Source organism: Perognathus longimembris, chromosome 25 (assembly GCF_023159225.1).
Source record: "Perognathus longimembris pacificus isolate PPM17 chromosome 25, ASM2315922v1, whole genome shotgun sequence".
Taxonomy (NCBI): domain Eukaryota; kingdom Metazoa; phylum Chordata; class Mammalia; order Rodentia; family Heteromyidae; genus Perognathus; species Perognathus longimembris.
The window spans coordinates 16,836,744-16,853,188 of NC_063185.1; the positions used below are offsets into that span (position 1 = coordinate 16,836,744).

Below are 16,445 nucleotides of genomic sequence, written 5' to 3' on the forward strand. Positions count from 1 at the left end.
TGAGCTTCTCCCACTGACGGATAGGGCCACATTCTGTGGGAGGGCTGGCAGGACTTCCCCGTGTCCTGCTTGGGTTCTTTGGTTCCTGAGCTCTGTCCTTCACCCCTAACCCTCCTCAGATTGTGACACAGGATCTCTTGCTAAGCAGCAGACTTGGGACCTGCCGCTCCTGCTCAATGCCCTCCACTGTCCTCCTGGTGCCTGCTGCTCACCTTGGCACCTCTCTTAACCCCTCCATGTCTGAGTGGTCTCTGCGCTGAGTTCTCCCTGCTCTCCCTCAACCACTAACATCCAGCTTAGAGAAGAGGAAGTTGGGTGGGCCAGCATGTGGGCTGACTGTCACTCACAGCTGTGACCTTGTGCAAGTTGCCTCGCTTCTCTGACGCTGTTTCCTGTGACGTGTGCTAAGGTGAGCTAAGGTGTGTGAGTGTGCCTGGTGGGTGCAGGTTTTATGATTCTGTCCCCAGTTGGCCCACTCAGTGGGAGGGGCCAGCCTTGGTTCCCAGAGTCACCACCATTGGTCTCCCCGGTGATGCGATTACATCCCCAAAGGGCTTCACTCTTATGGGAGACAGGTGGGGGCAAGTTCCATTCCCGGCGTCTGGTCTGGCCTGCTGTCACAGGACGAAGGGAGAAGCTGAGCTTTGCTCAGGCAAGGTGAAGCCAGGGCTTGCCTACGGCTGAATTAATGCTGCTCGAAATGTCCATACTACCCAAAGAAGTCTACCGTCAATGCAATTCCTATCAAAATGCAACTGGCAGAAAAACCATCTTAAAATTCATAAGGAAAAATAAATTTAAAAAATTCAGGGCCGGGAGTTTGGCCTAGTGGTAGAGTGCTTGCCTAGGATGCACAACGCCCTGGGTTCGATTCCTTGGGACCACATAGACAGAAAAAGCCAGAAGTGGCGCTGTGGCTCAAGTAGCAGAGTGCTAGCTTTGAGCAAAAACAGCTAAAGGACAGTGCTCAGGCCCCGAGTTCAAGCCCCAGGACTGGCAAAAAATAAAAATAAAATAAAATAAAAAATTCATAAGGAACCACAAAAGGCCCTCCCCCAAATAGCCAAAGCAATCTTGGGCCAAGAGAACAAACCCAAAGGCCTCATACCACCTATTTCAAAGCTAACTTTCTTTTTTTTTTTGGCCAGTCCTGGGCCTTGGACTCAGGGCCTGAGCACTGTCCCTGGCTTCTTTTTGCTCAAGGCTAGCACTCTGCCACTTGAGCCACAGTGCCACTTCTGGCTTTTTCTATATATGTGGTGCTGGGGAATCGAACCCAGTGCCTCATGTATATGAGGCAAGCACTCTTGCTACTAGGCCATATCCCCAGCTCCTCAAAGCTAACTTTCAAAGCATCGGTGGCCAAAAGAATGTGGTATTAGCATAGAAACGGACATCTAAGCCAATGGAACAGAACAGAGAGCCCAGAAATGAATCCAAACCTCGATAGCCAACTGATGTTTGACAATGTCATCAAGGACACACACTGGGGGAGGAACAGTCACTTCAATATGTGGTGGTAAGAAAACTCTATATCCACGTGGCAGAAGAACGTGATTCGATCATTTATCCAAAACAGGCAACTCAAAATGGGTGAAAAGATTTACATGTAAAGCCTGACACTGTAAAACCACTCGAAGAAAATACAAGAGAAAATACGTCACGACGCCGGTCTAGGTGAGGATTGGAGGCGTAAGAGCTCAAAACACAGGCAAGAACAGTAAAGACAGGGTTGGTAGTCAGTTGGAGCAAGGCTCCTGGCAGCGTAGAGAAACGTTCTGGAAGGCAAGAAAGGCCGGAGACTGAGTGGACCCCGGCGGAGGCTGTAACAGAGAGGAGAGAGGGGCTGGAGTCTCACTCACAGGCTGCGCTGCGCAAACGTCTTGCAGGGGGTCCAAGGCCTCCAGTGCCACTGGACGCTGAGGGGTGGGGGCACCCCATAGGCCGTGCAGGTGAGCGCCTGGCGGCTGTGGCGGGAGTAGATGCTGGGGGAGGAGGCCTCCTTCTCGTGGATGTGAGGAGGCACTAGAAGCACAGACGGCTGCTCAGTGGCTCCCCTTCGCCACCCTCATCTCCACCCTCCCCCCCCCCCCCCCGCCCGCCCTCTCTCCCGCGTTACCGTTCACAATCAGCTCCAGGCTGATGTTGCGCTGCAGGCCGGCTGCGGAGTTCCACAGAGCGAGGGTGTAGACGCCCGCGTTGGCCTCCGTCACCTCTTTGAACACTAAGGCGTGGGGACTGTGGCGCCCGGCGATGGCCTTTTTGTCCTTGTACCTGGCCCGGGGAAAGTTCAGAGGCTGAAGGAACCTCACCCAACTCCAAGCTGGTCCTCCTGTCCCCTCGGAGCCAAAGTGGTTCCAAGTGGGGCTCAGGTCCCACCTATAAAATAGTGTCCTGCTTGCATATCACCTATGCCCATCTCTGTAAGCACCTCGATCCCTAGAGCTCTTCTAATGCCTGACTCAGTGTTAATGCTGTGTATGTAGTTATTATACTAGCATAAGGAATGAGGACAAGACAAAGCACACAAGTCTATTTGCGTTTGGTAGAGACATTGATTGATTTCTTTTTTTTTTTTTTTCGGTCAGTCGTGGGGCTTGAACTCAGGGCCTGGGCACTGTCCCTGAGCTCTTTTGCTCAAGGCTAGCACTCTAACACTCTGAGCCATAGCACCACTCCCAGTTTTCTGGTGGTTTATTGGAGATAGGAGTCTTACAGACTTTCCTGCCTGGGCTGCCTTTGAACTGAGATCCTCAGATCTCAACCACCTGAGTAGCTAGGATGACAGGTGTGAGCCATTCGGATTTTTCTTTTCGAATGCTTTCAATCTATGATTGGCTAGATCTGAAGAAGCGCACACCTGGCATTTCGTGGGATGGCATCTCTTCCCTGTGGGAAGAGAAAGGCCAGGTGTGGTGGGAAAGTTTTCATGGAAAAGCTATGCTGAGAAGCCATAAAGCCAACCCTCTTCTCCCCTCCTGCCTCCTAGGATCAGGAATTTCTGGAATTCTTGCAGATCCGACTCTGTAGCCTGAGTCCTTGCTTCTGTAGATAATCCTCCCCTCTGGATAAGGGGCATGCCGAGCCACAGCACTGAAGCAGGGCAGCCTGGGGAAGGCAGATGTGTGGGGCAGCTGTGGCCCCTACAGTAACAGGGACGCTGGGACCAACTGTGAAAGTAGCTGGAACTCAGAGGAGCAGAGGACATGACCTTGGGATCATAGCAAGGCCAGACAGGAAGGCCAAGGCTGTGCCTCAGTGGCCCCATCTGGAAATGGGGACTGTGGGCATTCCAGGAGCTAAGGATCAAGTCATCTGTCTGTCTATCTGTCCATCAGACCTGTCACCATCCACTGACTCAGAATCATTTTCTTCCACGGTGGACATTTGTGGGCTGGGCTGGTGACTAGTGCCTTGGGGTAGACTAAGCATTTATTTAATTTATTTTTGTTGGTTGTGGGGCTTGAACTTGGGGCCTGGGTGCTGTCCCTGGCTTCTTTTTGCTCAAAGCTAGCCCTCTGCCACTTTGAGCCACAGCGCTACTTCCGGTTTTCTGGTGGTTAATTGGCAGTAAGAGTCTCATGGATTTTCCTGCCCAGGCTGGCTTCAAGCTGTGATCCTCAGATCTCAGCCTCCTGACTCGCTAGGGTTACAGGTGCGAGACACCAGCACCCAGCTTAGGCTAAGCATTTCTGGGAGGCTGATGTGAGCCGCGTGAGAAGAGAAAAGCCAGGTGCAGAGGATATTTTTCGAGGGAAAAGCTAAGTTGTGTGAGGATCAGGCTGGACCCCAGATGTAGCAGCGATGGCCAGCCCCCTCCTTACCCCGCCCCCCCCCCACCAAGCTCAGTCCTTGGAGGACAGCGGGCAGACCTTTGATAGCTCTAGAAGCTGCACTAGTTTGAATGATGCTGTCAGCTACAGCAGTGCCCTCAGAACTCTGTTCTGTGGTGCCAGGTGGTATTATGCCCACAAACCTGTGACCTCAAAGGCTATAAGGCCTAGAGCCAGGGCAACCAACATCCCAAACCCTCTCAGGAGACCTCTATCTGCTTCTAGCCTAGGCCAGTGCAAGGGAATTCTGGCTGAGGATTCCTGGAGCCCTGACTTGCCTAAGACCGGTAAAAGCTGTTCTGTTGGGTGGGAGGTGCCCCAGCCTGGAAAGGGGCAGGGTTTCCTGGCTAGATGGGAAAAGCCAGAGCAGAAAGCCCTGATGGGATACTTAAGACTCAGAAGCGCACCCGGGGGAGCACAGAGCAAGGCTGAAGCCTCCACCAAGGGACTCTCTTCCCAGTGCCCTGGATATACCTGGCAGGGGAAATCTCACCCTCTCAGCTCTATTCCAGGCCTCCCACCAGCTCTCTTGTTGAGTTCTCTAATAATTTGCCAAACCCTTATGGCATTTCCACATTTCTGGCTTGGAGTGTCCTGGAAGAGGCCCGCTTCCTAGTTGGAAGGAGGCACCCTAAGAAACCCAAAGCCACCGTGGCCGGGCAGGCCCTGAATTTTCTCAGGTTGCGTGGAGGGGGTGACCAGCTGGCAGGGCTTCAGAGATGCTAAGGGAATGCAGAAGTATTTAGATAAAGCTCTCGCCGGGCCCCACCACACCACACATACCAGAAAGGCTGGTATTTAAATTGTTTATGGTTTCGCAGCCTGGTGGGCTAACTTTTCCTTCTAGCTGGGAATATCAAGCTGTGGGCATGCCCTTCAAGAGGTCTCTTCAGAGCCTCAGAGGCACCACGCTTCCTCCTGCGTGGACAGAGGGGAGCCAAGAGAGAAGCCTGAGGGGGTGGGGTGGGGGATGGGGGCTGTTACCACTGGAATTCCGGTGGGGGGTATGCCGACAATTTCACAGGCAGTTTCACCAGTTCATCGCCTGCTGTCGCCTCCACCACGGGTCCTTTGAGCCACTCCACACTGATGAAGGGCTTTTCTGCCAGACAGGGGGACAGCAAGGTAAACCTGGGGCCTGGGACTGACCAGGGTTCCCTCGGTTTGCCCCCTCTGCAGCCCCAGTGGGTTGTGGGAGCAGGGCAGGGCTTCTGTTCATAGCGTTTCCTTCTCTCTACCTGGACAGCTCCACCCCCTTCCCTCCCCCTCCCCCCCCCCACCGCCCAGGTGCCAATAGACCCTGTCACCCATAGATGTGCCAAGACCCTTACTCCCTCTAGGCTCTCCCCCAGGCCATGGTGAGCCCTGCCCCCCCCCCCTCCTTCCCTCCAGGCCCCCACCGGGCTCTACCGTGCACGATGACCTCCGTGCTCTCTCGGAAGCGCTGGATGCCGTTGTTGGCCTCGCACACGTAGGGCCCCAGGTCGTGCTGGCTGACGTTGTAGATGGTCAGGATGCTGGAGAGTTCTGTGTGAGTCTGCTGGGAGCGCCGCTCAGGTACCCACTTACCCCGCTCTTCCTGCCCACGCCCGGGGGAAGCCCAGGGTCAGCAGGCATGCTCCGGCGGGACAAGCCTCCCCCCCCCTTCTCCTCCCCACCGAGGCACGCAGCCTGCCCAGCCAGCTGTGGCTCAGGCAGCCTAGGCCCCCCGAGTTCTCCTTAGAGTGGGAAACTTCCAGATCAATTAGGGTGCCTAGGGCTGTCCCTCCCTGTGCCCAGAGTGGGCCACACAGGTGGACACGAGAGATAACAGAGACTCCTGGGAGTGGTGCTGGGGAGGAGAGGCGAGGTCACAACAGCCATGGGCAGGAAGGAGGAAGGTACCCGGCAGGGCTGCCCAACTCACCTGCTTCCCTGGGTAATCCCAGTCGAAGGTGACACCCGAGTTGAACTCAGCCCACACGGTGCAGTTCAGGACCAGCTTCTCCCCCACCAGCAGCTCCAGTGACTTCTTAGGGAACAGCTGGATGTCATAGAGTTCATTGCCTGGTGACACACGCACAGTGACTCCCAACCCTTGACGCTGACCACGCGAGGGCCACACCCGTCCCCCCCCCCCCCCCGGGGCGCAGAGCATGGCGTCAGCTGTGACACTGGCTGGATACTGTCTCGTGCGACGACTCTTCCTACCTGTGATGTGCACGAGGAAGGGGTTGGAGAGGAAATCCTGGCCGCCCCAGGTGGTCTCGCACTGCAGGTACAGGGCATCGCGGAGCAGCGCGGTGGGCACCCGCATGCCCCGGCGGTCATCCCACAACACCTCCTGCCCGTCAGGACGCAGCACCGAGCTTTGCTGGGCAGACAGAGCGGCTGTCAGGGCCTGGCTGCCTCCTCCCTCCTCGCCGGGCCAGCCGCCATCTTTCGGGGGTGGGGGGACAAGGGTCTGATGCTGGGCTGGGGGTGGGGGCGGGGGTGGTACCGAGCGCAGTGTGACGTTGAGGCCGGGGACCGACACCAGGCAGGGCACCCACGTCGCGTCCTTCCTGTTGACCAGCAGCGTGTCGGGTTTGTTGATGAATGGTTGCTCGAAGTCTGGGGAGAGGGGATAGGAGTTGGGGAGGCAGGGATGGTTGCTCGGGGTGGTGCAAGGGGCAGCGGGGCTGGGCAGTGCTGTGTGAACCTGCTGCTGCTGCTGCTTAGAGCAAAGTGAAGTCCGTGTCCCCCCTCCCCCCCCCCCCGCCCCCTACTTCTGTCATCCTGCCAGCCTGGGCCCTGCAGGCTGGAGGCAAGGCACAGTCACCCCTCCCCCCCCCCCCCAGGGCCCACCTCACCTCTCACGAACACGTAGGTGCTGGCGGCGGTGGTGCCCTCGATGCGGGCCTTGATGTATTTGTAGTAGCAGCGGTAGCTGCCCGTGTTGTTGGCGTGGGCCTCGGTTAGCAACAGCACTTTGCAGTAGGGCCGGGCTTCTGTGCCCTCACAGTCCCGTACCACCCCGGTATCCTCGCCGTCCTTCTCCCCCGGGGCCGGGGCCTCCTGAGCTCCTGGCCAGGCCCACTCGAGGGGGTGCTGCCCACTGGCAAAGCACGGCAGAGGTCAGGAGGCCCTTCTGGGTCTCCTTGGGGCACAATCTCTGAGGAGACTTCCTCAAGGGGCAAGAGCATTTCCATCCCTCGTCTCGCCCCAAGATTGGGGCGCCATAGATCAGCCATGAAGGGTACTCCTGGAGCTCCCTAGAGACCTCTGTGTGGCTCCCAGGGCCCTGATTGGCCCTGGGTCATCCCTGGGGGTCCGAGGCTGAGTATGTGGGGGATGGCGGGAGGTGGATAAGGGGAAGCCTCGGGTTGATGAGCGCAGGCGGGGGGGGGGGCCAGGGCAGGGTGGGTGCTTGTATCCACAAGGCCTCTAGGCACCCCCATTCTGCAAGCCCCACTCAGCCTGGAGGTCTCGCTATCCTGGGGAGACAGAGCTACATTCTGGGTTCTCTACCACCACGCCTCCCACCCTGACCTCCTCGCTGTCTCCTTGAAGTGCTGCCAGTACCTGCAGGAGATGGACAGGCTGTCACTGGTGTCGATGACGTAGTGGTCCTCTGTGATGTTCAGGGTCGGGGGGGTCATGGAATAGCCACTCACCAGGCCTGGAGTGGGAGACAGGGTCAACGCGGCCCTCGCATGGACACAGGGGGTGCCGGCGCTGTTAGATCTTTTGGGGACCCCCTTCCGGGGCAGAGGCCACCAGGTGGCTCTCGATCAGCACAACCTAGTCTCCCTGGGTGGCCAGTGGGACCCTTCCCCGGCCCCCAGACTCAGCCTAGCCCCACGTGAACCCTGTGTGCAGCCAGAGTGAACCCTGACCTTTGGCCTTCAATAAACCCAGCTGCCTAAGAAGAAGATGACTCTGAGCTTTGTCCCAGCCCGGGAGAAGCTTAAACCACGAGACCTCCTGACACCTGTGCCGAAAAATCTCCTCTCTCTTGAATGCCAGACCGACGCCCATTGCTCATGAGCTCCTGAGAATCTCAGACCTTTCCAGACACACCCAGGCCTCAGCCTCCTTGCTTGCTCGCTGAACATGATCTCACCAGGGAACCCACTTCTGAGCCGTTCCTCAGCTCCACCAGCTTCTCCTCCACCCCCCACCCCCATACAGACCCTGTCTGACTGCCCCAGCCTCCTCTGAACTCTCTCTGCCTACATCTTCCTCCCCAACCCCACCCCCACCCCACCCCCATCCTTGCCTCAGAGCCCGACCTGGGATGCACAAATAAACCTGCTTTTACCTGACTGAACGCTGGCCCTTAAGCCCTTGCTAATTGGAGCTCAATGAGGGGGAGGGGACAGGCCCCTCTGCCCTGCAGGATCCAACCTTGCAGCCCACATCGCTCCGTGCTCAGCACCCTGCTTCCTGCTTCCTGTGTGCGTGTTGGCACGCACGTGTTGACAGGTAGAGGCCTTCTGCGTGCTCGGGTCTGTTTGCATCTGTGGGCCTGGGTGTGTGAATCTGTGTTGCCTGCAAGCGGGCACAGTTGCTTGCCACTGACTTGTTCTTCTGTGCACACACATGCACACGAGGGTGATGGGAGCCCGGTGTGGGGGTGTGGGGGGGAGGGCAGACTCTGGGAGAGGTCTAGGCCTGGAACTCTGGCAGATGCATCCTGCCAGGACTATCCTGAGACAACAGGAAGGGAGGACTGTGTGGCTGGAGGCCCAGGGCTGTGTCCTGTCCATCCCTACCCACCCCCCCTCTACCCCAAGTCCCTGTCCTCCTGGGTGGAGCGTAGCTCACTCTTCTTTGCCTCCAGCCCCTTGCATTCCTGCAGGCCTTTGGTGTTCAGAGCAGCCATTCCAATGGCTCCTAGGCAGCCCCTGTCACCCTGGGGTCCTGCCCAGAAGCTAAGGGGACACCATACCTGATCCCAAGTAATCTGACCAAATAGACAGCACACTGTACACCAAGACCCCACGTAAGCAAAACGTGGGCGAACACAGTCACCAGTCGGCACCCACTGGCTTCTCACTTCCAATCACAGTTTCTTCCATCCTTCCAGATCAAGCCCTCCTAGAGCTGGGAAGGCCTTGCCAAACACTGAAGAGGAAACAAGCCCTCCAGCTGGGCGAGCTGCTGTCCTAAGAAGGCAGCCTCTCACCTGATCAATGGCTGGGACTTCTGCCAAGTGCTCGCTTCTCCTGAGCCCAGTGCCCTTCCCCACACAGGCCCGCATCCCTGGCCCTGGGGGTCCCCTCTGCTATGGGGTCCCGGGTGCAGAAGGTGGCTCTGGGCTTTGAAGCCTCCTCATCAGCACACGTGGCCCAGGAGCTGGGCCTGGAAACTCAGTAATTCTCTATTGCATGTCCCTTCTCCACTCCCACCCCCCACCCCCCCCATAGCAGAACAGAAAAGCTCCAGAAAGAAGGCTTTGCCTCAAGCTAGGAAGGAAGTCCCAGGAGCGCACCAGCAAGCTGGGTTCCAAAGAAGTAGCAGAAAGCAAATAAAGCCAAGCTAAGCAGGTACATGGGCAAATGGGTGATCGAACTGGGAGCCATGGATGAACTGTGACCCCGCCTGTGTATACAGGGCAGGGGTCAAAGAGCTGTGTCAGAGGTCAGACCTGAAGACAGCATGTGGGCACACAGGACGTTTCTGCCTGCCAGCCAATGCCCTTCCTATGCCCCATGTGCGCTAAGGGAGGTCCCTGCCATGGTGAAGCCCGGGATGCGGTGTGGGCCCCCAAGAGGCTGTCCCTTTCTCTGTAGAACACATCCAGCACACCCCTGGCAATGGTCAGAGCCGTGGCAGTTGCTAGCCCAGCTTCCTTGAGTGGTTCCCTCTGCTTCCAAGGTACAGCAGATAAGCAGCCAACCACCTTCTGGACACTTCCATTCTCTACTGCTTCAGCCCTTGAGAGGACACAGGCCCTCTCATCAATGGCAAAGTGCCATTTTTTTTCCCCCTACCATATCTTGAATCCTTTGTCTTTGCTTTCCTTCTGCAGATCTCCCTCTTTAAGATCTGATTCATACATCCCTTCCCCATGAAACAGTCATCACCACTGTAGCAACATTCCTCCTCCTCCTCCTCCTCCTCCTCCTCCTCCTCCTCCTCCTCCTCCTCCTCCTCCTCCTCCTCCTCCTCCTCCTCCTCCTCCTCCTCCTCCTCCTCCTCCTCCTCCTCCTCCTCCTCCTCCTCCTCCTCCTCCTCCTCCTCCTCCTCCTCCTCCTCCTCCTCCTCCTCCTCCTCGAGATTCTGCTATTAGAACACTAATCAGACAGAATTGTGCTTTCTACTTTCCTAAGCCCAAACCAAGAGATGTGTAACAATAATTCAGGGCTTTGATTTAACAATGGTTGGATGGAATAATAGATGGGAAAATAATGGATCATCACACCAATGAATGGATGGATGGAAGGATGGATGGAGGGGTGGGTGGGTAGATAGATGGGAGTGGGCTGGTGACTGAATGGATGGATGAGGAGGTAGATGGATAGGAGTTAGTGGGGGTTGGATGGATGGATGGATAAGGGAACAGTGCCAATAAGAGCTTCTTCCCAAACAGTACTAATACCATCAAAGGAAGCCACATTCCTCCTTTGGGACCATTCATCCTGTTTAGCCTATCGTGTAAAACCTGGCTTTCTGAGGATACCACTTCCCCGGGGTTAGTTGCTGCTCTCCACCCCATGCCAGATGGAGAGCTCCTTGTGGCCACCTCCCCTCCCTACCCTAACCCTTTGGAGTCTCATGCTTTTGATGGCACCACCCTCTCTCCACTAAAGCTGTCAGCAGCTTCTCTCCAGATCACTTCCCTTCATTCTTTGCTGACTGTAGCTCTGGACTCACCATCCTCTTCCCCACCCCAACTCATACCATTCTCCATGACTTCAACATCCACACGGATGACTCACCAGAACCCTGGCCTCCGAGATCCTCCCTCCTCTCCTCCCCCTCCTCCACTGGTGTCCAGGGGCATGCCCTGGACACAGCCATCACGGGGAACCATACCATTCCTGAATGCCTGTCTCCCAATGTTTTCCCTCTCTTTCTTCCTTCTCCTCTCCTGGTTCAGGTGTCCTCGTCCCCGGTTACCTTTGGCCTTGTTAGGCACCCTTGTCTTGATACAGTGACCACCCATAGCCCATCACTCTGCCCCCCCCCTTGCTTCCCGCCCTTTGTTCCGACCCTTCAACACCACCATATCATCAAGCAGCTCCCCACAGCAGTACAAAGCCCCTTACACTGGCGGTGTCTGCTTGATTTCCTGCAAACAGGCTCTCATTACTGCACTTCCCTGTGTCCCTTCCTTCCTCTTGACATTCACCACACATAGCTTCAGATGAAGATACCTCGTCCTCAGCAGTCCATCAGGGCCTCTGCCAATTCTGCTCCCAAACCAAAATACTCCCAAATACTCAGCATTTCCTAACTCTGATACCCACAGGTAATTCCCTTTTCTTCAGATCACTGATCTTTGTGTAATCATCTCCTCTCTTCAAAACAAAACAGTTCCTTGGTCTCCTACTCCCTTCTGGTAACTGTCCTGTTTCCCTCTTGGTCTTTATAGCTTATTTATAAGCTTTATAGCTCATTTATTCCATCCACAGGTGGCACCTCTGACTTCATGACTTCTGGTCACCCCAATGCCACAGGTCCTGTGGGCACTCAAGGGCAGATGGAAGAACATTCTTTTGCTAGCTCCTGTGACCTCTCCCTTCCCCGGGCTTTCTTCATCCCCACAGCCCGACACTAATTCCTATTGCTCCTTATTTTCTCTTCCCTACCACTCTCTTTCCCAGGGATCAAGATACCTCTGAATCTCTATCTCTAATGTGTATCTCTTGTCTCAATTCAGCCCGAGGCATCTAGCTGCCCAGTGGACTTGAAAACCCATAGATACCGCAAGTTCTATGTTCCTAATGCTAATATGTAGACTTGATAACAGCCATCTCCCCAAATTGGAAAAAAAAATCTCTGTAGATTTCCATCTTATCCTTCACAGCCCCTCCATTTGTCACAAAGACTGGCAGCCTGGCTGCCTCCCATAGCTGGACCTCGGCTCTCTTGCTCTAGCGGGAGCGGGGAGGGCAGAGGGCTGAGAGCTGAATTAGCCCCAGAGTGGCCTCTGGAGCCTGCTCCAGCCTCCTCTTTCAATGCAGTTGTTAGTGATATTTTAAAAAAGACAAAGAGCTCTGTCAAACTGATGCTTCAGTCCTGTCTGTGACTTCCCCACACACTTCTAGAAAAATCCAAACACCTGATGGAGATCTAGCTGCACACATACTCTCTCTCTCTCTCCCTCTCTCTCTCATGGCCCATTCATGTTGCTCTGTGGCATGGCATGTCTTTTCCACCTCCACGCTTGTCTTCTTCATATGCTTCTCCTATGCTCTCTGCACAGCTGGCTTTGTCTCAACGTTGGACCACACCCTTACAAAATCTAAGTTTCCTCTTCAGACACCATCTACCCTCATGGTTACTTGCCTCCTTCTGGCCACAGCTGGTAAATATCTATTTATTTATGTCTAGCCATGTCCTGCACTAGCAGCAAGTTTCAATGGTGCAAGGATCAAGACAGTTCTATTTTCTATCCCACTACGTGCCTAGCACCCAGCACCTAACACAGTGCACACACACACATACTTGTTGAATGAGTAAATGGTTGGGTAGATAGGTGGGAAAAAAGATGGCTGGACACAGTTGGTCACAAACATGGATGGATGGATGGATGGATGGATGGATGGATAAGTGGACAGATGGAAAGGATAGATGGATGGGCCAGTGGATACACAGAAGGACAAATGGTTGGATGGGTGCATGGAGAGATAAATGGTGAATGGATGGGCCAAGGGATGGAATATGGCTAGCCAGATCTCTGAGGTCTTTCTTTGGGTTGGAACTGGGTCAGACTCTGTTGTTCCTTTGGAAATGGTCACTTCCAATTTTGAAGGAGAGGCTCCTTGCTGACTGTCTGAAACATCAGACTGCTCAACAGTTGGGTATATTTGGCCCAGAGGCTCCATGACTGCCCAGCCCCCCCCCCACTCCTTCCCCCAGAAGGCGCATCCTTCCTGCCTGGCTGTTGTCTGTCTCCACTGTCCTTCCCTTCCCGCAGCAGGAAGCACCGTCCTCCTGGCCTCTGCCACGCTCCCCCTGCCTTCCTGTTCCTGGCCCCCAGGAACTGGCGTCTTCCTTCCCCTGGCCAGCAAGGCACTGGCCCCGCAAGCCTGCAGCAGAGCAGTTGCGGCAGGCGCCGGGCCGAGGTCAGCGAGGCCAGAGTGCACACCTCCTCTGTTCTGTGCTGTCAGCAGCCCTGTGACACCTCCTGGCCTTGAGCCCCGGGGAATCCTGCATCAGCCACAGGCGGGGAGAATTGTGGGAGCAGCATGGAGGAGTGTGTTGCTGTCCCTCAGCACCCAGACCTTTAAGCCAAGACCATGTATCAGGAGCCCCTTTCTTGAGAAACTTAAGGGGGGGAAAAAGTGCAACCAAACCCAGGAAGTATTACTTCCAGAGAGCGAGGCTTAGTTTCCTCTGTGGATCAATTCTATCCAAGTGGGCCTGGAAAGGATTTGCTAGGAACCCGTGAATTCTCTCCATTGAAGGAGATGAGCAAGGTTGGATGTGAAGGAGGAGACAGGTAACCCCTTTATGAACGTGCCCTGGGGGGCTACAGTGGGATCTTCAGAGAGGGAAGAAAGAACTTGATCCCCTTTGCAGGGAGGGTAAGGACGAGGCCTGGGCCCGAGTGACTTCTGGGAGCTGATCATTAGGTCCCAGCACAGGGGGGCGGGGGTAGGGAGGCTGGAAAGAGAGAGGGAGAAGTCAGCTGGTACATTTTTGCAAGGCCCTCCTCCTCTCATGTTGCCATCCTTAGTAATGGCCTCCCGGCCTTCCTGACCAGCTTGTAACACCACTCAGCTCAAGAGGGGGACGCTGTGGCTTGGGGACCCCTTTCCTGGCTCCTCCCAGCCATGTGGAGGTATGCCTGGTCTCCAGGATGGTGTCTGTTCTAGCAACCCCCTGTCCCGTCACTTTCCGGGCTGGTTTCATCTCTCTGCCGGGCACAAGAGGTGCTTGCCCAGACCGCTTCCGGGGCCCAGGCTGTGTCCGCTGTCCTTCCTGCCATCTGTCTGTGCCTGGTGAACTTCACATCCGGCTTCAAGGGCTGTACAGCCTGTTCTCACCTCTGGGGCTCAGAGCAGCCACCCCATTTCTGGCCTTGACCCACAACCTAAGGATGGGTTGGATCATCGGATGGCTGTTCAGGCTGACATAGCATCAGGGTTCAGTCCCCAAGCCCAATGTGGAGGACACAAGGTTGCTATCAGAATCATTTAGGAGCCGGGGGCTCCTCTGCACTGGGCGTGGGGTCCTCTTCATCCTCTCTCTGAGGGTGGGGTGGAACTCAGGGTTGGCACGCATGGTTCCTTGGGCCAGTCGAGGGGTCAGGGAGACCTGTCCCCGTGCCCGCTCTTCACTCCTGGGAGCAAGTCAGTAGACACCCAACAGGGAAGCGTGTTCTGGCCTATGATTCCAGAGCTTAAGGGTCAGGCTCAAGCGGCTGTGAGTCCTTCACTTCCCATCTGCTGGACTAAGATGACAAGGGCAGAGTGGCTGTTCCTGATATAGACTCATAGCCCCCCCCCAATGCCGCTCCCTAGTGGTAGGGCCTTGAGCAGTTCAGCACCTCTCCTGAGGGCCCCGTTCTTCCCCTTGTGAGAGGTAGGTCGTTTGTAGGATTGCTGAGCACCACAGACACCAAACACCACAGTAGCCACATTAAGAACCACTGCAAGGTCAGAATACAGGGTCACCAAACCATTGGCCACCACCTGCCAGCGGAGCACTTCCTGCTTCTCACTGTGAGCCAGTGCTGGGGTGACACTGTGGAGGTAGCGCGTCGCGATGAGAGCTCACGTGAGCTAGAATGGATTGTATAGACCGAATAGGAGTTTGCTGGCCAAGGAGGTAAACACTGATTCTTCTAGGGTAGAAGGATGTGTGCAAAAGCCAGAGTTTAGGTAATCACAAGCATCCTGTAGATGGAACAGACAGTAATCTGTGAAGTGATAAGGCCACGGAAAAGGCTCGGGGTTGCAGGTTCAGCCTCAGGCCTCTCTGTCCTGCTTTTCTCTTTTTTTTTTTGGCCAGTCCTGGGCCTTGGACTCAGAGCCTGAGCACTGTCCCTGGCTTCTTCCCGCTCAAGGCTAGCACTCCGCCACTTGAGCCACAGCGCCGCTTCTGGCCGTTTTCTGTATATGTGGTGCTGGAGAATCAAACCTAGGGCCTCGTGTATCCGAGGCAGGCACTCTTGCCACTAGGCTATATCCCCAGCCCTGTCCTGCTTTTCTCTTGATAGTGGTATTCCTGGGAGCTTCAACCTCTCTCTGTGTTATCTTCCCACCCCTTCAGCCAGCTCTGCATCCCATCCTTGGTGGGCCCTGCTCCTAAGCCCAGATCACAGCCAGGCCTGGGGGGACAGAAAAAGCCAGGGAACACAGAGGAGTCCACCGACCCGATGTGCAAGTACTAAAAAGGATGACACTTCCAGGGCTGGAAAGGATGTGAATAAACAGACACTCATGCAATTAAAAAGAAAACAAGTTTGTCCACTTTGACCCCCAAATTCTGCTTATATGGATGCATCCTGTTTTAACAACAAGAACAAATGCATGTTTAGCACTTTTCTGTGTGCCTGTGCAGTCCCACACTCGTTTAACACTCCCTCAACCCCCGCCCCCTCCCCCCAGGTAGGGGCCATTACTACCACTGTGATAATATGAACAAACCGAGACACACAGAGGCCAACTGATCCCAAATGACATTACCAATAATACCAATAACAGACTGGTTTTGGGGGTGGGGGTGGGGAAGGGGGGACAGGTCTATGGAAAGATGGGGTAACTGAACTTTCCTCGATGTCAACATTATTTGCATTTTTGCAGTTTACAACAGGCAAAGATGATCAAATCCCCTTCCTTCCCTCATCCCCCTGCCCCCGCCGCCCGCCCTGGGAACCCTGCTCTCCCTTTCCCTAGGTTGGCTGTCTAAGTGATGGTCATCTCATGAAGCATGGGCTTTGCAGACTGAGGAGGAGCTTGTGAGGCCAGGGAGAGGGGCACCATGTACAGGGTGGTTTTACGCATGACCCATTCTCTCCCTTGCCATGCTCACAGAGCTCTTTACATTCTGACCCTTAGACATTCTGGGGACTGTCCCCTCTCCAGTCTCTGTCCTCTTCATGCCACTATCCGGCCAGCCTCCATGCACTTCCAAGTGTCCACTGGCCGGTTCTGATCCACTGTCAGATCTTTCCAGAGCCCAAGCCCCTTTCCTGGCTCTCTGTTGCCTGGTGGGATCGGAGTGCTCCCTTGTTTTCTCCTTCCGTCCCCAGCACCCCCACCTGAGGGTCACGCGCTGAGGCTCCCTCCACAAGACCCTGGCTTTATCACACTCGACGGTTCCTCAGCTCAAGGTCAAGCCCTGTCATGTGTCCTTTTCTGCTCAGCATGGACTCAGCATGGGAGTGATTCACCCATGACAGACTCTCTGCGGGAAATCCAAGGAAATGACAAAAGCCCAATGCAGAGCGCGCAGGCAGATGTGGAGGGGAGG

The 16,445-nt window shown here is 55.5% G+C and overlaps 1 protein-coding gene across 3 annotated transcripts in view; it reads right to left on the minus strand.

Moving 5' to 3' along the window:
- The window catches only part of Flt4 (fms related receptor tyrosine kinase 4), a 40,468-nt gene that overhangs the window by 18,804 nt on the left and 5,219 nt on the right, over positions 1-16,445 (minus strand). For all 3 annotated transcript variants that reach the window (XM_048334184.1, XM_048334185.1, XM_048334186.1), the window contains exons 2-10: positions 7,377-7,473; positions 6,665-6,909; positions 6,313-6,425; positions 6,024-6,186; positions 5,740-5,879; positions 5,244-5,412; positions 4,818-4,935; positions 2,120-2,274; positions 1,863-2,025 (exon numbers count right to left, since the gene is read on the minus strand). In XM_048334184.1, coding sequence (XP_048190141.1) covers positions 1,863-2,025; positions 2,120-2,274; positions 4,818-4,935; positions 5,244-5,412; positions 5,740-5,879; positions 6,024-6,186; positions 6,313-6,425; positions 6,665-6,909; positions 7,377-7,473 — 1,363 coding nt within the window. The remainder of the gene's footprint in view (positions 1-1,862; positions 2,026-2,119; positions 2,275-4,817; positions 4,936-5,243; positions 5,413-5,739; positions 5,880-6,023; positions 6,187-6,312; positions 6,426-6,664; positions 6,910-7,376; positions 7,474-16,445) is intronic.